Consider the following 23839-nt stretch of genomic DNA (forward strand, 5'->3'; position numbering starts at 1 on the left):
GGGGATGGAACTTGGGACCTTGCACTTATGAGGCAAGAGCCTTATTTCTTTACATGTAAAAAAAGGAAGAAATTTCCTTTTCACAGTTACATTTGAGGTTGGTTAGTTTGTTTCTTGGAATCTTGTTTTGAAAGTTCCTTTTTAAACTCTAAATAGATTGTAGAGATTGTAGCAATTTAAATTTTTCTTACAGCAAACTTCTTTAAATTACTGAGTTTGACGTGATGAAATAACATAACATGAAAAAGGAAATAGGTGAAAGTCTGTGGTTGGATTCACTGGAAATGTACTAAATATATATTTATTATATAGGACAGTTCTGGGGCTCTGGGGAGGACCTCACTTAGCTTCCTGACTGCTTGTGGAAGTGAGTGGCCAGGCCAGTAACTGCAGCGCCAGCCCCGCAGGACCCCATCTTGCATGCCCACTGCTGTGGCCTCCTCATGAAGCACTTGGGTCACCTTTGCGTGCAGTTTTACAGAGCCAGGAATACTTTATGACTAATCAGAGGATCCGTTTATTTTGTGCAGTGATCATGAGTAGATCTAACCTGTTAAGTGAATTCATGCTGATTGCTTTATAGCATGTGGTATGCACCGCCTTAGAGCATTTTCATGTACTTGTGTAAAAAAAAAAAGAAATTAAAAATGCTTTCCACTTGAAACTTTTTGCAATAAGTTTTTATAGTTGTCCAAGTCAGTGTGCCTTTTTAGATTTAAAAAGCTATGATTACAGCAACAGCCAGTAAAGCCCAGAGGATGCTAGCTCAGAGGCAAAGCTGGTTTTGAGGACACAGGTGTCTCAGACTTCACCAGTGTTGTTTTGCGAGTAACTGAACTACATGGCATCTTGCTGCTTTACGCCACAAGATGTAGCCTGTCACAAGCTTGTTCTCCATGAAGCCATTTCTACTAACAACTTTGTACATGTCATGCACTTATCTTGTCTTCATGGATGAGAGTGCCGTTTAGCAGATCAGAGGACCTTAGGTTCACTCTGTTTTGAGGAGATAGGAAGTCGTGTCCAGGAGCTCACTCATCTCACGAAGCAGGACACGACGCCCACAGCTTGTGGACGATGGAATGCTTCCACATTTTCGGCATGCCCTGAATTTCTGCTCTCATGCAGTAGGCTGTCATTTTGCAGTAAGTTTAGTTCTTAATTTAAAGTGTGGTGTTTTTTCCGGTCTTTTAAAGTAGTAGTGGAATATTCAGAGCAAATTATTTGCTTTCAAGAATTTCCTTTAGGTTGGCATGTGTTTACAAAGTATCAAATCTTCTCAGCTGCTTTTTTCCCCTAATTAAATTTTCTAAAACTTAATGCCTCTACTGCTTTCCATTTGTGTGAGACCCTGCAGGTTACTCATTGTCTCTGAATGTGTTTCCCCAGCTGTGCGATGATACCGCACCCTCTCTTCACCAGGTGCTACGATGAGAGGACATTTTAAAAAGTGCCTGACACTCAGCAGGTACTCCTAGTGCCAAGACCCTGGCCTAGACCACTTAGGTCGTTCAGATTGCTCAGATATGTGGGTGAATACGAACACCGTGTCTTAAGACTACACTGCCACATTTAGACCTGGGTCCAGCTGGTATTGCAGGAATGTTTACCCTCTGATCCACCTTACCTTGTTGAAGCCCCACCCACCCTGCATAAAGAAATATCTCTGATAAATGCTAACAGAGGGAGACAGTAGGCAGTGTTTGCTGTACCTACTTGTATGTGCTGTCCAGAATTTTCCAAGGGTGATGTTTGTAGGTGCACTGACCCTTCTTTCATGTTATATTTGTGTAATGACACCTTGGAAGTTTTGTATCTGCAGACTTTGATTTCTTGTTATCTTTAAACAAGCAAGTAGAAGTACTCAACCCTTGCAATGCTTGTTTTCCACCTCTCCTATTTGTTCTAAGATGGAGAAGACCTGCATTTTCTACTGATTCTCAACATAGCCTTTGGCCCTCTTCAGGAAGTAACAGGGTGGCTGCTAAATGCTGTAGGAAGAGGCAGGTCTGATCCCCTCTGACTTAGCTCTTGTTTCCCTGAGCCTTAGCTCTTTCTTTTTCCTTTAGCTCTTGTTGCCCCCAATTATCCAATTTTAATGTGCTTCTCAAGAAAAGGAGAAAAAGTGTGGGCCCCCATCCTGGCCTTTACTTTATCCCCTTTAGTCTTCACAGCTGGAATAAGAGAAATGGGTCAGAAAAGCTATCTGGGGACAAGAGAGTAGGCCAGAGAGGAGTGCAGGCCCCGCCTGATGTGACCACCTGTACCTGCTCAAAGTTACCCACAGGCCTGAGTTTCCCTGGTGGGATGAACCCTGGCGAGGCTTCTGCTGTTTGAACAGTCCCAGCTCTGCCAGCTGACTGACCTCTCTCTGTGCCTCTCCGTCCTCTCGTGGAAAAAGTGAGTGTAGTGGTGTCCACATCACAGAGCTGTTGTGAGGCCCCTAGGAGGTGCTTAAAGTAGGCATTTGTGAACCAGACAGTAAGAAGTCACTGCTCTTCCTCTGCGAGGGATGCAGAGAACTCCTTGCTTCTAGCATCCCATATCATTAAAAAACACACTTGTTCCTTCTTCAGCATGTTTAGTTCTCAAGGTGTTTTCCTGCTGACAAAGAGGTGGCAAAGCACTCAGAAATTGAGTGATGCTTTACCTTTGGAAGCCTGTGATCTGAAGGTCCACTTGTCAAACACAAGAGGTAAATGGCTTCCGAGCTCGAGTGACAGTGAGTGAGAAGACAGGATCGGCTCTCCAGAAACATGTGCCTGCAGTGTGGGGTATTTTGTTTGTGTCGCGCTGCACCGTTCGCTCCGCCAGCACCTGGCCCCGACTATGCCTGTGTCAGAGATGCAGACCTTGGCTAGGAGGGCCCACTTGGTGCAGCAGGCAGGGTTCATAACCCTTCATCCCTGGAGAAGTTGCCTCAGATGCAGCCTCTGCTGATCGGAGAGCCTGGTCGGTAGGATGTAAGCAGACTGCTATACGTGACCAGCCCAGCTATTCAGGTCAGAATTGGGGTGATGTAACTGCAGCGCCAGCCTGGAAGAGGAAGGCTTGGGTAAGATCGCCTCCAGGAAGTGTCGGGAGTTCAGCAGTTTCTCCCGGAAACAGAAGCAGTTTCCATAGGTGAAAGCTTGTTTTTAAACTTGTCAGTCTGTCTTTCATATACATACACACCTATATTTTTTTAAATAAACTTTATTTTTAAGATGTCGAGGAGAGTACAGAGAGTTCCCATATCCAGAACCTACTTTCCCTTATTAATATCTAGTGTGGGACATTTTTTAGAATGAGCCAGTATCAATATATTATTGTGACTGTCCAGACTGTATTCATGTTTCCTTAATTTCCTGCAATAGCCCTTTTTCTATTGCAGGATTTTATGCCAACTAGTTGTCAGTTCTCTTTGGCTCCTCTTGCTGGATGTGTACAGAGCGTGCTTTGCTGCCACAAAGCTCTTGATGTGGGCGATTTTTCTCCTCCACACGGAAATGACCATGGCTTAGCATCCCAATACATTCTATTAAGTGTCTGTAAAACCCTTTTTGCTTTCAGGTTCTGTACTTAGATTGGGAAATGATTTTCTTGGTTCAAATAGTTTGAACCTAAAGCATATGTAAATATGCACATATGCATTTCCCAAGTCTGGCCAGAAGTGGTAAAGTTTTTTTATGTGTTGTATTTTTTGTGGAAGTGTAGGTAGAATTTATTTTTTAAATTTGTATTTTTTGGTACATGTTTATGACTATCATTGTTTATCTTGATGATCGGGTATTTGCTGACTTGGCCCCAGGAACCTCCTTAGGCTGCTTCCGTATCCTGACTTGGCCACCCTTGGCTTTGAACACTTCCTTATTTTGGGCTCATTCATGAATCAGACTCATGTTTACTTTATTTAGTGCAGCCCTGCAGTAAGTCTCTTCTCCAAGGAGCCCTGGTTCCCTACAGAGGCAAATGGTGGTTGGAAGCACAGACCTGATGCTAAGCATGTTTGCTGCTGGTGGGTTATTGCTGGGAGAGACAGAGAAAGTGTGCATGTGTGGCACACACACACATGCATATTTGTGTTAGAAAATTGTGTATTCTCACTTATAACCTCCAGTTCTAACCCGCTTGCCAGGTGAAGGGACCCTGTCTCTGAATTAGAAGTGGGGCTCTGATTATCCCTAACATTGACTTAGTTTATTCATCCCCGTGGATGTAACCAGTCTCAACTTGGGAGCCACCCCTTCCCCAAAAGGATGCTGCTATGTTTTGGATGTTGTCTGTGAAACGTTCGTGGGTTGGTATTTTGGTCTTTAATGTGATGCTGGAAGGTGGGACCTTTTTAACCAGTACAGCCTGGTGGGAGGGCCTTGAGTCAGTTGGAGGCGTGCTCTTGGAAGGAAATGTAGGAACCCAGTCTTCCTCTGGCTTCCTGTTTTAAAGTGTGATTCCCTTCCACATGTGATCCCACGATTGTGATGCCACCTCAGTTAGACTTACAGTCTCCAAAACTGAATTAAACAAACCACCTTCAGAGTTAGCCTGCTTTGGGTATTTTTGTTTTAGTAAGAAAAAACAGACTAAGATAGAAAAATGATCCTGAAGTGGCCCTGTTCCCAGCAACAACAAATGTTTGAAAATGTGAAAATATCTTTGGAATTGGGTTATAGGCAGAGGCTGAAAGAGTTTGGAGGGACAGATTAGAAAAAGCCTACACTGCTGTTCATACAGCCTCACAGGTAACTCTGTTGGGGACTCAGTAGACAAATAGATTGTGAATGAGTCCCAGATGAAAATGAGGATTCTATCGGAAGTTAGACAAAACACGAACTTTTTTACACTGAGTAAACGACCTGGCTATGATCCAAGATGCTATGGAAGACTGAAAATTAAGAATGATGGATGAGTGAGCCTGTGCAACCACTTCCTAAAGAGATGAGCAGAAATCTAATCCTCAAGACAGCAAGAAAAAGGCCTTGAGGGTCTCCCCAAAATGCCCACACCTCCTATCACAGGCAGGGCACAGTTGTCCTACGCAGCCTGAGGGAGCTCTGATGAATGGTTTCACTGCCCAAGTCCACGGCTGCCTTGGGATTCTGGCTTTCTCACGCTTGCTCTGCAGCCACTGAACCATGACTCAGAGAGGCCCACGTATAGCTCCCACCAGTGGCGGGTCTTGGCATCCTCGGGAGCTGATTTTACAGGAACACAGTGCAAGAGTTATGGGGTCAAAGTGACTTCCACAGATTTCAAAGAAAGGCCTCACTTTCCAAGTTGTCAGACAGCCCGCAGCTGCCCAGAGATACCCTGCCTCTGCTTCAGATGCACGGGCTTTGCCACGAGGGTAAAGTCTAAAACAGTATTGGAAAAGGTTGCTGATAGAAATGTATAGAACTCCCAGGGTCCTCTCTGCCCACCAGTGTCACAGTCAGAGCCCCGCAGAGTGCAAATGGAGCTGTGCATGGGACTCCAGAGAGGTAGGACAAAGAGCAGCACACTGCGCCTGCCCAGGAGAGCTGCCGGCCAGTGTGCGCCTGAGAGAGGAGCTGTGGCCAGGGACCACAGAGCGTAGGGTGCTACACAAGGCTGGGGTGCTTTCCTTTGCTGTCACCACAGCTTTGAGACTGCTGTCTGCCTTGCGGGGTTTCCAGGTTATCATACTTTGTTTACTCCTTCCTCTTTTTCTCTTTCTCTCTTGGAGTAGAAGTGTTTATGCTGTGCCTATCTCCCATTACATCTTAGAAGTAGACATCCACTTTTTAATTTTTATTTATTTGTGTATTTTTTGACTTTACAGGCTTACAACCAGGAGTTTGCCTTGAGTCTAAAATGAGACTTTGGATTAATGAAATAATCCAAAGATGTGAATTAATGTTGAAAATGAGTTGAGGCATTGGAACTATTAGGCATTCAATGATTCTGTTTTACTTTGTGATAAGGACGCCAACCTTAAGGACCAGAGGCACAATGCTGTGGTCTGGAGGTGGTTTTAGTGCATCCTCTCAGAAGTACATGTGTTCAGATTTAATTCCCAATGTGAGGCATTGAAAGAGTGGAATCTTAGTCTGACTGACGTTTAGAGCTGTGATTAGGGTTAGACAGGGTTGTTAGTGTGGAACCCTCATGAGTGACTGGTAGCTTTCTAAGGGGAGGGAGAGACATCTGCACACTTCCTGTCTCTTGCATGTGAAGCCAGGAAGAAGGCCATCTCTAGTTGTGCTGGCCAGACCTCGGGCCTCCAGAACTGTGAGCCGAAGTGGTATTGTTACTGCCAGCAGAAAACAGACTAATAAAGTTGCTGGCCTTGCCCTGCACAGATGCTCCCTCCCTATGCTGTTGCATCCCACCGCGGGGATGCCTTGTCACCCACTCAGGCTGTTCCTCCTCACAGAAATGCTGCCCTCACCTCTGGGTACCTCCCACTCTCTCTCGTGCATCCCTTGTCCTCCTCAGTTTAGAACCTAATTATTCGGAGAAGGATGAAGGACTCCATAGTTTTCTACTAGAGAACCACAGGCTGATTTTCTGGGCCTTCCTGGAGCCATAGTTTTACACTGTTACTGCACTAAAGCCTGCCAGCTGGTCTCTTGGGCAGCAACTTCCTTCTGGACAGTTTTCAGTAACAGTCTCAGGGCTCCTTGAGGAATGTCTGAGAAGCCTTGGACTTAGAAAGAATCAGAATAATCTCCAGACTATTTCACGTGTGTATTTACACTTCACTTTCAGCTCTTTAAAACTCTGCCTACTGTATAGCCATTAGTTCCTTCTTCTCAAAAATTGTAAAAAAGCAGAAAAAAGATAAGGACAAATTTGCTAATAAGTAGAAAGATGTGGAAAGAAACATCAATGTATGCTTGCTTGGAATGTAACCTTAAACTTGGACTTGGAAATTGTCAGAAAGCTGTACACCACACGGAAAGACACCGAACTGGAATTCCCCACTCTGCCATACGGCTTGGAGAAAAGTGAAGCAGGCATTTGTGGCTATGGGCTATTTCCTGGCTCCACCTTAGCAGAGATCTGAATGCCCTTTCTGAGTCATAAGACAGCCAGCAGCTGCCCACAGATACCCTGACTATGCTTTAGATGCAAGGGCTTTGCCACGAGGGTCACAGTTTTGGAAATAGTGGGAAAAGGTTGCTGATAGAAATGTATAGAACTCATAGAGAGTCATTGCTCTGGATTATATTTCTTCTGTTTGATACGGGTAAATGACCAGAAGTATCATTAATTGACTTGAGTTGCTGTTTGTTTTGATGCCTCGCCTGGCTGGTTTGCTTTGTGTTCATTCTGCTTCTCTGGGTGCTCTTTTGTACAGAACACATACACCAATGCAGATAAGTTGCTAGAAGCAGCAGAACAGCTGGCTCAGACTGGGGAATGTGACCCGGAAGAGATTTATCAGGCTGCCCATCAGCTCGAAGATAGGATACAAGATTTTGTTAGGCGTGTCGAGCAACGAAAGATCCTCCTGGACATGTCGGTATCCTTTCACACTCATGTGAAAGAGGTAAGATATCGGGGGAAAATGTAATCCATGTCTCTGAACTTGTTTGAATGTGAATTTGGCCATAATGTGTGACAGCAGACAAAAAGCAGTAAGTTTGAAACATATCCTGCTAAGTACATGTGCACAGAGAGGGAAAGAGCTGCCCTTGTGCTGGGCTTCCTTGTCACATGCGTGCATGCTTGCCTTTGCTGAGGGTGTCTGTGAGGGTGGGAGTGTCGGGAGAGGGGAGCGGGAAAACACAAGAAACTGAAGGAGATCAGATCCCTTCACTTTCAGAAAGAGCGCGTGTCTGTGTTGCAAAAACAAACCCTGCACGTTGTGGGCACAGCTGCAGGTTTCCTTTCTGTGTGTGGCCTGTCAAGTGGCAGAAATCATGATCGCCTTCTGGTTTTAACAGGCCACTCTCAGAGGCTAATAAAAACAGATATTGCATCAAATTGAACTTAAGTGTAGCATGGCCAGCATAATACTGATCTCATTAGTATACTCATTAGTAAACTTACCTCACTAAGATAAGATAATGCGTTGTTTGGATTGTGAAAACTAAGTAGGCATTAATCATACTTACATTATATGTGTATATATGCATATATACATTACTCTTGATAGAACTGTAAAGTTACATAAAAGGAACGATTATGTAGCTTTTGACAAAAAAGGGTTTATAATAAAACTTAGCTTGGGCCAGGGATTTAGCTCAGTGGTTCGGTGGCCTGCCTTGCAAGCACAAGGACCCGAGTTCAATCCCCGGTACCAAAAGAAAAAACTTAGCTTTTTCAGGGTGGTTACAAATTGAGGATGTCAATTTACTTCTCTTTCTCTCTGGGAAAACATTCTCACACAGGACCTTTACGAAGTGTGATAATAGATCATGATTCGGCTCTTTATAAATTTATAAAGGGGCACTTCAGGGTAATTTGGGATTAAAGTCACAGAAGCCTATGGGAAAATGGGACCACTGTGAAAAACTTGGGAGAGTGCAGAGCTTGGCTTGGCTTGTTAACAAGACTCTTGTTTAAAGGATAAACTTCACTCTCAGTTGTGAGGCCTTGAGCAGTTTGTCCACAGTGAGGTTGTTTGTAACTTGGATGTTGGACCCCGGAGATACCATGGTCCCTTCCCTCAGAAACTCTTGAGTCCAAGAATCAGTGGAAGGAGTGCTGGGCAGACCGCTGGGACTCCAGGAGTTCGTTCTTCTGCCTGGTGTGGGCTGGTACTGCGTGGGCCAAGGTAGTCATGAGAGTGGAAAATCAGCACAACTCACCCCTTTCTCTGCTCCTCCTAACACCATAACTAAGAGAGGCCTCAGATATTTGCGCAGAGACTGCTTTTCTCCAAGGAGACATATTAAGTGGGGATTCTTCCTGGGCACTTTCTAGTTTGGATGCACGGATTACGGGACAGGGAGTCAGCCCTCACCCAGTGACTTCTGCTCCCCCTGCCTCCCTGAGGCACTGCACTTCAGATCTGATGAAGCTGTCCCCTGCTCTTGGACCATTGGTGACTGCTCTTCTCCCAGGCAAACAACCTCCAGTGCTTCCATGTCCTCATGATCTGGGCCACACTCCTCCAGGCTGCTCTTGTGCTGTCTCTTCTCTTCCGGTCCCTTCCGAAGGTGTGACATGCAGACACCTCTGAGGTGAGGCCTGTTGCCTCCTCTGCCCGTGACAGTTGGTGGCACTTCTTTAGACCTTCTGGAGCTCCCTGCCCACACCTGTCACGACACTCATCATGTTGCCTTAGGAGTGTGTGTTTTTGCTCGTTCCCAGTAGGGGGTAGTATGTTCACTTCTCTTTCTTGTATGTGTTTTCATACCTTAGCTCAGAGATGAAGAGGAGATCTTCTTATGAAAGGAAGTTATGCCTTGATGCATTAACTGCTAACACAAAGCAGGATAGGACAACCTGAGGGAAGTTTTCCGGGCCCAAGTTCAGTCCTTCAGTCCTTCCATTGGGCCACGCGAGGCACCGTTGCCCTGGACAGCTCAGATGCTGTGGAGAGGAAGGAAGGACAGCAGGCAGCCTGACAGCAGCTCACAGAAGGATTTGGCAGAAAAACAATCCCAGGAAGCCGCCTACCTGTAACACAAACTACTTGTTTGTGCCATGTGCCTGCAGTGTTCTTCAGCAGCTTAGCAGTCCAAGGTACAGATAGGATAGAAAGTCTTTCCATAAGATGGTGTCTGAGGTAGGTCACTTGTCTGCCATGTCACAGTTTTCACGAAGCTGGTGCTGAAAGACACCCAGGAAAAGTTCATTTTGTGGAAGTTGTTCTCCAGAGACACAGTTTGAGTACCTTATTATTTGTAATAGCAGCAGCATTTTGAAGGAAAAACCAATTTCCAGGTGACAAACCATGGATAGTCTGTATTGTCACTGTGCTTGAGAATATTAAAAGTGAAAATACCTTTTGTTTTCATTGACTTACACTCTAGAAGCTTCTTGTGTGTGTGAATCACCAAGGAGACTTTAAATCTGTCTTGGAGGTTAGTGGTCCATGTTCACAATTAGAGGATTGTCAGTGCATCTATTCTCACCTTTTCATAGGAGAGGCCATCACCCCTGTAGCAGAGAAACTGCCATGTTTCCTGTGTGCTTCGTCCCACATTCGTGTACCTGAAGGGACACAGAGCCAGAGGAGGAGCTGGTGGCCAGCTGGGCTGGTGCAGCAGGACATACATGAGCCCGCACAAGTGGAGAACAGCCATGGGGCTGCTCTCGCATGGGCTTACACTGTGCCAGGTCCTTCTCTCTCGTTTCAGTCCCAGCCATTTCCTCGGGGGATTTATCTTTTCCTGACCAGAGTGTCCTCATTGTCTTTCCTCTCTGCTGCACAAAAGCCCTGAAACTCCCAGGACTACCTGGTAGATTTTTATGCAAGAATGGTTTCTTTAGTTGCTGTGGATTGAAATAGGTTATAGGCTGCAAATTAGAAGTTTAGAACAAGTTCGATTAGTTTAAAATGAAATTAAAAGTGAGAAAAGAGTCAAGAAGAGGAAATCATGCTACACTGACGGACGTGTGCCTAAAGTTACTGACTTTATTAGCATATCAGATTCCCACACAGTTGCTAAAAGAGGTCATCTGAACCTGTTCTCTTCAAGCAGGTCATACAATTTGAAATTGCGTGTTCTGAGGAATTAGTGTATATCCTGCAGGCAGGTACTAATAAAACAATAACACCTAGAGAAAAGTAGAAACAGAAGCTTTATTTTAGCTCTTGAAGCTTTTTAGCTTTTACCTGTGAAAAGCTCTTGTGACTTGGAAGTCCTGCTTCGCTGCACATGTTACACAGTGATCTGTCTCTTGCTCGCTTGGAGCAGGTGTCATCTTGCGTGCAGGCAGTTCTGGCTCTAACGATGCAGAAGGAGCCAGGCACAGGCCTTGTCTGCTCTGGGCCAGCCCACTGACAGAGGGGAGGCGGTGGCGGTCTGGTAGCAGAACGAGGCCTCTGTGTCCTGCCTCGCAAACAGAAGAGAGGACATCTGTTCCTAGGAAGCCAGAAAAGGGTATGTTTTCACATAGAGGAAAAATATTTTGAAACTTGTTGCAGCAGTAGTTGACAGAGACTTCAGCCTCAGTTTCCCCCTCAAACCTAGATTAGAAAGCATTCTAGGACCTTGCTCCTCTGAAAAGACTCATGAAATGCTTCACCGCCTTTCAGTAGGCTTCAAAGCTGGGACCCTCTCCACCTCCCCTTTTTTCTTTGCCTTAATGTTTTTAAGAATTTCTTGCTTATTGGCCTACTATAAGTTTAGGTTTTATTTAGGGAGATTTTTAACCCTCTGCATTTTGTTCGCACCTCTCAATCTTACCATTCTTTTTAGTATTGCTTTTTAGTATTTATTCACATCAATCCTGATTATAATTCTCCCATGTTGTCCTTTGTTAAGTGACCTCCTTTCCTTTTGAATGCATCTTTTCATTGTTTTTTCAGTCATTCGCTCACTCTTTTACTCATTCATTCCAAAATGCCTCCCTAACTAACAGTGACATCAAAATGAATGACCAGAGGCACAGTGCACTTCTGTCCTCCATTGTACCCACATTTCGGACATCGTTTTGTTTCTCTCAATAGACTGAGTTCTTTGAAGTCCTGGACCATGTCGGGACCTTGATGTGGGTGGGTGTTCAGCGAAACTTAAGTGCTGTCTTTTTCCTTTCTATCTCATGCTTCTTATGGTAGACGGACTTACTGAATTTTTTCACATATAGTAAAAATATAAGTATTTTCATCTATTCATACTCATTCAACTTCATTCCTGAAATTAGTTCCCGATTCAGCTGATAACTACACTGAAGTTTGTGAGTCCCTTGAAGCAACCAGGTGGTGCCATCCAGCTCTCTGCCAGAGCTTGAATTCAGTGGAATTGTTCCTGGAGTTGATTCGGTGGCCTTGCATTGAGTTCTGTGCTCAGAAGCCACGTCCCCCAGGAGAGGTCATTCCCATTTGAGTCAGGCTGCTGCTTTTGCTGGGTGAAGTAAAGAAGCCTCTTAGTTCTGCTCCTACACACTTAATTGGAACAAGTTTTTGTTTTGAGTAATGCCTAGGAAAAGATAACCTTTCATTTTATTCAGAAGTCAAAGAGAAGGCCTCCCAGCCACCTGGAGGTTTTTGGTGTGTGTGACAGCATACCAGCCTGGCTTCGTTTTATGCCTAGCAGTTGGGCTGGCAGCCTTCCTTCTCTATGCTTGCTCCCCAGGGCAGAGGGCAGGTGCCTTGCTTAGGCCTAGGAAGTTGCTCGGCAGTGAGGGATCTCCTGGCTTCTGGATAGGCAGGCAGAGCTCACTCAGCTGCTTTTTCCTCTGGGCCACACAGAGTTTGCTCCAGGAATGTGCTGGCAGCATCCCCAGGCTCCCTCAAGCAGCCACCGCAGTAGGGCCCACAGTTCTCCTCAGGGAACTGGAGAACCCACTGGGCATCTGGTAGTTAAACTAAAGCAGAGAAACTTGCCCGAAGGTACACTGTGCTCATTTTGTGGGTCAGCTGCCTTCAGTGATAAGTGACTGTGATGGTTTGCATGTGTGTGTGATATGGTTTTGTCAGGTGCCGTACATGTAAACACCACCACTTTTCAACATACAGAATCATACGAATTATCCTGTCACCAGAAAGCCTTCTTGTACCCGCCTTATTGCTAGATCCAACTCCTACCCCAGATCCAACCCATGGAAACCTCCTCTGTCACTGTTATCTTGTTATTTTTTACATGTTATTGATCATTCTTAGGGGACAGGGATCAAGAGACAGAGATGGGGGAGGCAGAAGAGATGCAATAAAGGAGTTGGGATGTGCTGTGTACAGGTACCAACTCCACACAGGGAGTGTAAACATTATGTGCTGCACACATACGCTACATGTGCTAAAAACTAAAAACAGAAAGATGACAAAGGAAACAGAGCAATAAGATGTACTGCTTGGAGTGCTACGTCCCCTCATGACTACAGAACAAATTGTGGAATTGTTTCAACAAAAAATAAATAAATAAAAATAACCATTGGCTTTTTAAAAATTACATAAGCCAGGCATGGTGGGGCACACCTGTAGTCCCAGCACTTGGGAGGCTGAGGCAAGAGGATTACTACAGTACAAGTTCAAGGCCAGCCTGAACTACACAGTCAGTTTTTCTTTTTGAGGTTGACATTTTTTCTTCAGCTTATTTCCACTGAGATCCATTCACTTTTATACATGTATCAGTACTTCTTTCCTTTTTATTGCCAAGTAGTATTTCATGGTATGGATACATCACAGTTTGTTTGATGATTTACCCATTGCAGGTTATTGAGTTTTCAGAATTTAGGAATGAATAATCATGTACATGTTTTTGTGTTAGTATAAGGTTTTATATCTTTGGGATAGGAGTGCAATTGCTAGGTCCTCTGGTTTAGTGCAGTTTAGGTTAAAAGAAGCTGCCACAGTTACCCAGCATGGGTGCTTCATATTATCCTGCTACAAGACATGCATGACCACCAGCTTTTTAACGTCTCAAAAGTGTTAGGAAAGATTTTAGAGTAGAAAATTTACTCACTGATCAGTCTCGGCTACTTAAATCTAACATTAAATTACTTAGGTACCTTTCTTAGTGTGTTAAATTATATACGTGTACTCTTACACATTTGTTTACTTATCTAAGTACAGATGAGCTGTTAAATGGCCACATGCCAATGAAAGCAACAGGAAACCAAGATCCTTGCATTATAGACCGTCAGATTTGATTTTGGGGCCAGATGCTACCTCTTGGTATAGTCCTGTGTCCATACCTAGACTGTGGTATCTGGCTTGGAATACTCAAGGTAAAAAGGGATGTTCTCATAGGTGAGACTATCTAAAACTTCCAATCTGTGTATGCTTTCTTTATGTACAAATGCAATCTTCATTAAAATAATTAGAAAGTATGTTACCGTGTAACCCACCCCCTTGATGGGCCTAGGGGTCTGGGATATTGGAACATGTTTCTCTGAGGCACCTCAGCTACAAAATGGAGTCATAAAGTCTCCAAGTGTGAGGCAATTACATGAATTATACCTGCAGTGCTCTTAACATAGGGCCAGTGAATGTTCTTTTTTTCCCCTCCCAGCCCTCACTGTAACTCATTCAGTATAGACAGAATAATATAGATTTGAAAGTCAGATGCAGAGGTGCACGTACCTCAGCTGTGCCTACCGGGTTGTCTTGGCCTTCCTGACTTCTCCCTCCCCGCGTTACCTTTCGCCCTTCCTCTGTGATCGCTGTGCTCTGACATGGTACAGAAGCTGTTCAGGAGATTGAAGTGGAGTCCCCAGTTGGCACGCACTGCAGGCGAACTTCAGCTTCAGCCCCTTGAAGTCCAGGGAGCCGTTGGCAGACTTACTAGTGGGTCGTTCGTGTTGTTGTGAACCATTTTGCACATGTCACAAAGTACTTCTGACCCCAACAAAATGAGTGATTATTGCGTTGGCCAGTGAAAAGAGAGTGATGTGAAGGTATTATTTAAAAGTAAAGACCTGGGCTGGGGATGTAGCTCATGATAGAGTACTTGCTTAACATGCTCAATCCTGTGCCACTAGCTAAATAAATAGCAAAGTCTTTCTGTCAGAAAAATGTATGTAAGACTGTTTTAATAAACTGATTTAAATTCATGAAATTTCTATTTGTTAATATTGGGCTGATAGTTTTAAATAGAAAGAGGTTATGCCAACACAGAAATTAGAAGTTATTATAGAAAATCATAGAGAACTCTATTATACCTGACTCACAACAGTCACTAAGAGATTATTGAATAAGACATTAACTGCATTATCATCATTTGTAACTTTTGTTGCCATAGAGATTGAAAGTTTGTGTCTGCATCCTCATTGAGAGTTTTACAGGGACACCTCAATAAAAGTTACAAATACCTCTTTAATTAGCTGTTAGTAGCTAAAACTAAGTGTGCTATGAGGCACTTTAACACAAGGTCAGGAAATGGAATGTTAGAAGTCTTTAGATGTCCCACTGAAAATGCATGTAATCTCTGTAGTCACGATTTTGAGGCCAGCCTGGACTACATAGTAAGTTCAAGGTCAGCCCCAACTACATAGTGAAACCCTGTCTTGAATCAACAAAGCAAGACTTCTTACTTTGATACTCAGCTTCATGAACTAAGAGCCATGACAGGTCTTGGACTGATAGAGAGAGGAAGTCAGCTCTGGCTTGTTTCCACCACACTGTAGCACTTCCTGCTGCTGCTCATGGAGACAGGAGGTGGAGAACCCGATCACCAGAAGCTATTAGCTGGCCTTTCTCGGTAACCTTCCAGGCTCCACACAAGCCAGGCCTGTAGAGGGAGATGTCTTTTTTGGTTTTGTTGTCATGTGTTTGTTTTCCCTTCCTTTTTTTAAAGCACAAAACTCAGGAGCTGAACAGGGGAAGGTTGGGCTTTTCATCTTAGTGAAAGGTGGGGTGGAGGGAAGCTTCTCACTTTGTGACAGCCAAGAAGGAGAGAGGGAGGGAGGGAAGAATGGGGAGCAGGGAAGGGGAGAGAAACTCAAAACCTTCCTCCTGACCGCTCAGAAATCCACTTGATGAAGTTGGTGCTTCACAATCCAGCCAGCTCCCCCAAAGTCCATCTGCCAACAGCCAAACCTTCTGCATAGTGAGACATTTGGGGACATTCTGAATCGCAGTCCTAACAGACTTTAAGGATCTGTGGGCAGAAACTCTAAAGCAGTGATAACAAACCTTTTGGATATGAGTGCCCAAACTGCAACCCCAAACCCACTTCTGTATGGCAAAGTGACAGTGCCACAATTCAACCTGAATACTAAGGTCTTAGTCTAGGAAGAACAACTCATTCATTAATGTCTTTTGTCTTAAAAGAAAAACAGCACACATGCCATAGATTTGCCACCACTGCTCTAAAGACTCCAAACACACTTGTAATTTTGAAAGTAGATTGCATGCATTTTCTTAGGTTGGAATTAATCCTGGGCAGAGCTCTAGAGGGTAAAGGAAAGAGTGAATGAACATAGCATGTTAACTTTGTTCCACTGTTTACTAGGCTTCTGATTGGGTGTAGGACATGCAGTGGAGTTAGTGGTAGGCATCAGGTCTTTCTACGTTGAATGTGTAGGCAAGACAAGTAACTGAGGGCCAGGAGGAGAGTGGCTAGAAAGAGGCTGTTGAGCAGCTGTAAAACTCAGTTGTTGGCATCAACACAAGGCCAAGACTCTGCTTATCCACCACACTAATCTCTTAGTGAGACGCTAGATAAAAGTGTTCCTTGTGGTAAGACATCATTCATTCCCAGTATATGAAAACAAGTAATTTCCAGTCCAAAGCCACAAGTGGACTGGATGAGCCGATAAGGAGGTAATGGTATATGCTAGACTGATCAGCGCAGGTGGACCTGAGGCCCTGCAGGACAGTCTGGTATAATCCCTTGGTGTAATTTTCACCCAGCATGGCAGAGGACTCTGCGTTGGGCTCTTTGGCATGATACCAAACCTGCTCAGCGTTTTTGTGTCCATATAATGCGGTCTGAAGAGACTGCACATCTGAATTCAGGCATCCCGCTGTGTTGTGTTAAGGACTGTTCATATCTTCGGAGGACAAAGTTAGTGCCATAGCTGAAGTCACTGTGGCCACATTAAAACCCTTGCAAGTGACAGTGTCAGTGCCAGGTTGGTTACAGGGCTGAAGGAGGTGCCCTCTTTCACATCCCGGAAATCTCACCCTCTGCAGACAGCCTGTGTGTGCTTGAGTTGGCATAGAAGACCTGCGTACAAGCTCTAGACGAGGATCTGCCAAATAATGTTGGGTGATAGAATTAGGATTCCAATGGGTCTCAGCAGGAGGAAGAATTTACCTACCACAGGATCACTTTCAAGGTTTCATTGTAGCCATGTGTTTCCAGGGTCCTCTCCCCATAGTTGCATGGCCCACTGTGTACTGAGGTGGGGAGGGTGTCTGGATTGGAGTCAGTCTGCTGTGGAGTCTTCCCACATTTCGTCACAGAGGTTTTCTCAGTAAAGCCTCATGTCTCTCCCTACCCCATCCTTGTCTACGCATCCTAGTCGATGGGCCGGCTCTGTACATACAATGCATGCAGCCCAGAGAAAGGTTTGAGTTCATGTTCTCTCCCACAGAACTACACTGGTCTGCAAATGCCCTAGACCTCTCCCTACCTTTTAGCACCGGAGACTGTCAGCCCCTCTTTGATGGACTCTAGGGGGCAGCATTTCCAAAGCCCATGGTTTTCTGACCAGTTTATGGTTCTTAAAAATAGAACTTAGGTTGGTTCTGTATGGATACAATTTCTCTTGCTGTTGGAAAAGATATATCTTCTTGTAAGTTAGCAGCTAGCACAGATGTTCATTTTATGGACCCTTAGGAAGTTTGCGGTAAGAACTTCCCAGACATCCTAGAGACCTTTTTTCATTTCTCTATCCAGGGATATTTTAGACATCACATGTTCCATCTTAAAAGCTCAAAAATAGACCTTGCTTGAATCGTGTTATGTCACAATATGGGTCAGTGCTTCCGCAGTTGACATTAGAAAGGACTTGATATTTTTCTCCAAATTGAAAGAGAATATTTCTTGTGGGACCAGGCAGAAAAAGGCTAAAAGAGCACAGGACTTTCAGGCATTTTGCATTGTAGTTTTAAATGTATCCTTTCTCCTGCTACTGCATTTATTTGTACCTTTTCGGCTGTGTGACCCAGGGATCAGGCCCCACAGTCTCCTTTGTGGGCCGGCCTGTGTGAGCATACTGTTAAGATGTCCGGGACATTGCAGGGAATGCGCTAGTAGTTTGGGGCTTTTTTGGTTGTTGATGCTGTTGTTTTGTTTTGTGTTTTTAACTACCCGGTGTAAGGGCAAAGGTTTGACCTCCACATAGTACAGGCATTTCCCCTAGAGCTGAAAGGAAGTGATTTCTATAGAATCTTAACAGACTGTGCCTTTTTTCATACACTGCTATTTTTAGGAGTAAAAAGATTTGAACATAGGATGATGTTATGTTTACTAGACACTTATTTTGAACTTGGGTGTATTTTGAAAAATACCTAGAAAAAGAAGATTAAGACTTTGCAGATTTGCTTATTATAACTTTCTTTAGAACAAAAACAGTAATAACTGTTAACATTTGCTTATTTCTTCACTCTTTATCATCTCATTTAATCTGCCTAGCACCTCTTTGAAGTAGGCAATATTATTGTACCCATATTATAGATAGAAAACTAAGACATAGATTCAGGTAAGGAGCATCAAAGGTAACAAAACTCTGGGAATATTAAGTTGGGATTTGAGCTCAAGCAATAGGACTCGAGAACCTCCACTCTCCTTGTAAGCAGTGTTTCACTTTTCTTTATGGAGGAAACATGAACTCATATTATTGCCATAGTTATGTCGAAGCATGCCTCCATGGTGCTAGTTCTAAAAGCTTTTCTGCCATCTATTATTTTCAGGGTTAAGATGCCTCATAATTTAAAAGGGTATCTTTGGTAATATGTGTAGAGAAGAGGAATTTTGCACCCAGACAGGCACCTTGCCCCCTTTTTGTCCCCCAAGTTGGGACCTTGAGCTAAGCTCACAGTGATCACAGTGGAGGCTGCCAAACTCCTAGGCAGGGCCAGCGGCCCCAGGGTTCACACAGCATCCAGGGCACAAGTGCAGCAACAGCGCCAGCCAGTGTCGGGTGAGGGCTGGGTTCCCGGGCTGGTTCCTTTCTTAGCTTCACTTGTGTAGTGACACAGTTGGGGCGGCTCCAGGCAAGTAAATGTAGACAGCTGAGTGAAAAGGAGAAGTTAAGTAAATGGTTTATTTTCTTTTTCAGTGGAATAAATGCATTTGCAAAGGGCCATTTTTCAAAACGGTCACCTTGGAAGGGCAAGGGGCCAGGAGAGCCACAGTGGCCACGTGTTTAGGGTTTTCTTCTTTGGGTGCACATGGGCGACTTTCCCGGTGGCCGGTCACCTCCACCCACCATGCCACCTGGTGGAAGACAGGTCAACCTCGAAAGTAGAAAGGCCCACTGATTAGATAATATTTTGACTCTTTCTATTAAATATTGCCAGCTTGTTTTGGTAGATCATTAGTCCTCAGGACAGCTGAATTGGCAGATAGTTGCTTTCTCTGAGCAGATCTTATCTAGTCAGTTAATTGGAGTTCATCCTTATAATTAGGGTAATTAACTGTGTCTTCGTTGCACTGCATCTTCTGTCACCTCGTCCTCTTACTCACTTCTTCACACAGTCCTGGGGTTCTTAAGATCCCTGCTGCAGCAAACCACATCACAGTGATTGTCAGGAGGGAGGGTGGCAGAGGGCATGAGAAAGCTCCTGTGCAATAGGAGATGGTCGCTGTTGCCACAGGGTTGCTGCGGGTGTAGGTGTGCATCAGAACTCACCGCGGGCGACTCTTTAATTTCCTGCAGTTTGTACCTTAGCTGATTATAAAAGAATTAGCTATGAGACAAAAGAATAAGCAAGTGCAAGTACTTTCTTTTTGCAAGTGTGATTTGTAGAGTTCTAACTTGTGGGCCCTAAAGGTAGCAGCCATGGGCTAGAGAGGTTTCTTGGCTGTGTCCTTGTCACTGCTGAGGCAGCTGCTGGAACAGGCGTGACAAAGATAGGCAGGGTGCCTCCTGTCCCAGGGAAGCTGGAAGGTTTTCTCCCTAGACAGACCTCAGCACCCAGCTACCAGGGCCTTTTCAGCTTAATTTATGGCCCTTCTCCATTCCTGGAATGCTACCCTCAGTGCTTCCAGGGCTGAGCAGTGCTCTGATCCCCAGCTCCATCCAGGCCCGAAGGTGTTCTTGCCACTCTCTTTTACTCACCCAGGTCCTCAGGGACACACTTATGGTGGCGGCAGTGGACATTCAGTACACAGTGTCTTCCTGTGATGGCCAGGGCCTGGGGATCTGGGCTGGGGGCAGGGTCACCTCAGGGCCTCACAGCCCAATCCCAGCAGTTAATTCATTTTACCACAGTGCACACTTCCTTCTGTGCTGACGGATGTAACGCATTTACCTTGAGTGGTGGCATCATAATTAATAATGGACTGTAACCCTCTAACTAGTGCAGAAGACGTGTTAAAGACTGCCTCTTGTGTCCGGCAGATGTTTCTGCTGTCTCTGGGAGTCCTCTCAAATTTCCTTTGCACTCCAGATTGGACCTGGGAAGCACGACAAAGAGTGTCTTCCCTTCCCTTTCCTTTCTCTCTTTTGTGACAGCCCCTTCCGCCTCACTGCCTGTTTATTTTTTCTCTAAGCAGCAGTGGCCTGTGTTTTGCTAGAATGGGACTGTTTGGGATGCTTCTCCCTCCCTCTCTTCCTCCCCTCTCTTCCTTCCCTCCCTTTCTCTGGAAGCGGCCTGTCACCACCCGCTCCCAGTGCGAATCACCCAGTCCCTGCACCGCCACTCACTGTGCCCCTCTGCCTGCAGCTGTGGACATGGCTGGAGGAGTTGCAGAAGGAGCTGCTGGATGACGTATACGCCGAATCAGTGGAGGCCGTGCAGGATCTCATCAAGCGCTTCGGCCAGCAGCAGCAGACCACACTGCAGGTCACTGTCAACGTGATCAAGGAAGGGGAGGACCTCATCCAGCAGCTGAGGTGGGTCCCCTCATTCCGGGTCCGGACACAAACCCTGAGCTCTGCTGCGGGCCCCCTCACTCTTCCTTTCTGAGCAAGTACATAGCTCCCATTCCCTGTCCAGCTAGGTAGAGGCAGCCCTCCTCTGAATTCAGAGTAGAGCATAGCACTTTCTTCTCTTCCTCTCCCTCTTGCTCCTTTTGCTAATACTTCTGCTTAGCATCCACCTAGTGATTACTGAAACTGCTTTATAAGCAGTGATCTGAACCTACGAGACGTGCATTCTCCAGCCCACGCCTGTCTCAGGTTGAGCCTGGTGCGAGTCCTTCGCTGAGTACAGGGCACCTGGCCCTCCGGAGCAGTGCTGGGTAGGTTTCGTTTCCTCGGGAAAGCAAACTGAGATTCCTTCTATTTGGCCATGGAGACACCCGTGAGGTTAATCCCCTGTGCCCCCCAGCACAGCTGCTGGAATAGTCTCACATCTTCACGTGTGCTTACTTCGGGGAGTCAGGCAAAAGTTACTTGCTACAGGCTCAGCCACTTGAGGTAAAGGTTAACGTCTCCTAAGCGATGTGACTGTCATTGTACTAAACAGGTAGCAGCTGTTCTCTCTACTTAAGGAGAAAAATGGCTAAAAATAAAACTCTGCCAAAGTAATTTTATGTAATTATTGCATTTCTCTTGAAAGTGATTTGAGAACATGACAAAGAAACTCCTCGGCACATCCTCAGATCTGCGTGCCTCTCAGGGGAAGGAGCCTGACATTGTTTTGCAGGGGGGGCAGCAGCGTCTTCCATTTTCTGTGACTGCTTCCAGCTTCCTGCTGAAGACTTGCCATGCCAGATCCGGTGTCTGACACTGTGCGACTTCTCATTCAGTTCCTGTTTGTCTCCTTAGAGTCCCATTTGCCCCGTGTCTTCACAGGGACTCTGCCATCTCCAGTAACAAGACCCCCCACAACAGCTCCATCAACCACATCGAGACGGTGCTGCAGCAGTTGGACGAGGCGCAGTCGCAGATGGAGGAGCTCTTCCAGGAGCGAAAGATCAAGCTGGAGCTCTTCCTGCAGCTGCGCATATTTGAGAGGGATGCCATCGACGTGAGTGTCCGCCTGGCCTTTCTATCGCAAGGCAGCTGGGGGCCGGGCCTGCTTCCCTCCTCATCCTGCTTTTCATCCTCACCGGCTGCCCAGCCCATGAGGAGGAGGAGGAGGCGGAGGAGGCGGCGGAGGCGGCGGAGGCGGCTGGTGGTAGGTCCCCAGTCATCCCAGGCCTCCTAGATTGGCGCTGTGGGCCAGGGCTTGCTGGGTTCTGGAGTTGGAGGCTGCAGTGGGACAGACAGCCAAGCGGAACGGCAGGGACAGAGCAAGGGGCGCTGGGAGCGAGGAGAGGCGTGTTCAGACGCAGGGTTGCTGCTGTCCGTCCAGCGTGTCGGTCAGTCCTTGACGGGAAGCAGAGACAGCAGTGTAAGGCAGCCACCCTCTCTTGGCTCCCCCTTCCCCTCTTCTCTCCCTCTTCCCTCTCCTCTTTTTGCCCTTCTCTCACTCCTTCCCTGCAGGACTGGGAGTAACCTTAGTCCTTACATTTTCAGTAGTAGGAAACCCAATTATGTTTTTTCACACAGAAGTATCCTCAGATTTTCTGTAATTCATACCTAAAAATGGACCTTTGTACCTTACTGTGAGTAGCAGAAAGAAGCACCCTTTATCTTCCTTCTGCAAAAAGAGGGGTGGTTCTGAGTTTCATGCTAGCAAGAAAAGCTTTTCTCCTGAGCTTGAAGTTAGTGAAGACTAAACTGTGCGTGAAACTTGGCAAAGGAGCCACAGCTCCTTGAGCCTGCCAGGTTGGTCCCCTGGTGCCAGGCAGTTTCATCCAGGTGGTGACGTAGCAGCCAGAGGTGCTCTGACCACCCCTGTGCTGCGCGAGGTGCGCCAGTGACCACTGAGGGCTCTGGAGAGCACGCTGAGCACCTGCTCCTTATATGGGGTTCAGCACTCAACGGTGCTTAGAAGACAGTTAGGAGGCAGAGGCCCTGAGTGCCACCACACAGGGTGGGAGGCTGCCTGGGCTCAGAGCATGGCCTCTGCCCGCAGTGCTGCCTGCTCCTGCTGGCCTGCTCTGGGGCTTTTGCCTGGCTACCTGCCCACAGCTGCAGCACTGTTGTCATCGAGGACCTTCTTGGCTCTCCCCACTGGGTCACCAGTGCATGAGGAAGGCGTAAACCCCGCCCTCCCACGGTGCCAGCCCACCTGCTCAGGTGCTGTCGGAGTCTGAACCCCTAGGTCAGCACAGAGTGTGGAGGGGAGAGGCCTGTGGAGTCTCCCCTGGGGGACCCCTGCAGCTCGGGTGGCACCACATGAATAGACAGGGCGGGCCCGTTGTCCTCCCTGGACGAAATTATCATCCAAAGGACTTGCTTTTTTGAAACCTACCCTCTTACTGAACATTTTCAAAGAAGAAACATAAAACAATCAGAAGCATTTGTTGAAGTTTTTCTTCTACGATATTTGGCTATTTGAAAAAAGATTTTTAATTCACATGGATTAATATTTCTTGAATGGGGAAATTTTTTCATTGTATTTCTACTTTTACTGTATGAGATTGGGAAACACAAACATTTCTCCCCCACACCAAAGCCACAAAATGACAAGTGCCCTAGTTAGGGTCAGAGTGGCAAGGCCCAGGTGAGTGTGTTCAGAGCTAAGGCAACTTACCTGCATTGCAGTCTCAGGCCAGCTCAGATACACTTAAAAATTTCATCAAGGTCGGGGCCTGAGGACCCCCCTCTTTACAGTCCTGACGCATGAGAATTGGAGCAGTCTGGGCCTGGCTGGCGTCTTTTGATTTATCAGGGAAGATGCCTCCTCTAACTGCCATGGGAAGTGTGGAGTTACATTTATGCTAGAAATTCTTGTTACTTGGTTAATTTCTTTTGAAAAATAGCATCCTCATCACACAGTGGACCCAGGATTTCTATGGCTTCGTGGGGTCCTCTTTTTAGATACACTGATATTTTGGCCTGCAGATGTTCCACTGATTTTAAGAAAGAAAAGCAAACAAAATCATTAATGTAGCATCGCCTGACAGCTTAGTTATAAAAGTAATCATAATTTAGTGTAGATTTGGGGAATCTTAGAATGTCTACGAACTCTGAGATACAGTTCAAGCTGGGTGGGACGGTCTGTAATTTCAGCACTCTGGGAGACTGAGGAAGGATCTCAAGTTCGAGTTCAGCCTGGGCAACTTCTGAAGACTCCATCTCAAAAATAACACCCTTTCCTCTAAAAACCCAAAAA

At 45.8% G+C, this 23839-nt stretch overlaps 1 protein-coding gene across 2 annotated transcripts in view; it reads left to right on the plus strand.

Moving 5' to 3' along the window:
• Positions 1-23839, plus strand: part of Trio (trio Rho guanine nucleotide exchange factor) — a 319992-nt gene that overhangs the window by 174449 nt on the left and 121704 nt on the right. For both annotated transcript variants that reach the window (XM_010631520.2, XM_010631521.1), the window contains exons 11-13: positions 7301-7492; positions 20396-20565; positions 21469-21643. In XM_010631520.2, the coding sequence (XP_010629822.1) occupies positions 7301-7492; positions 20396-20565; positions 21469-21643 (537 nt within the window). The remainder of the gene's footprint in view (positions 1-7300; positions 7493-20395; positions 20566-21468; positions 21644-23839) is intronic.

Source organism: Fukomys damarensis, unplaced genomic scaffold, assembly GCF_012274545.1.
Source record: "Fukomys damarensis isolate Sample0158 unplaced genomic scaffold, DMR_v1.0_HiC HiC_scaffold_1, whole genome shotgun sequence".
In the NCBI taxonomy this organism is placed as follows: domain Eukaryota; kingdom Metazoa; phylum Chordata; class Mammalia; order Rodentia; family Bathyergidae; genus Fukomys; species Fukomys damarensis.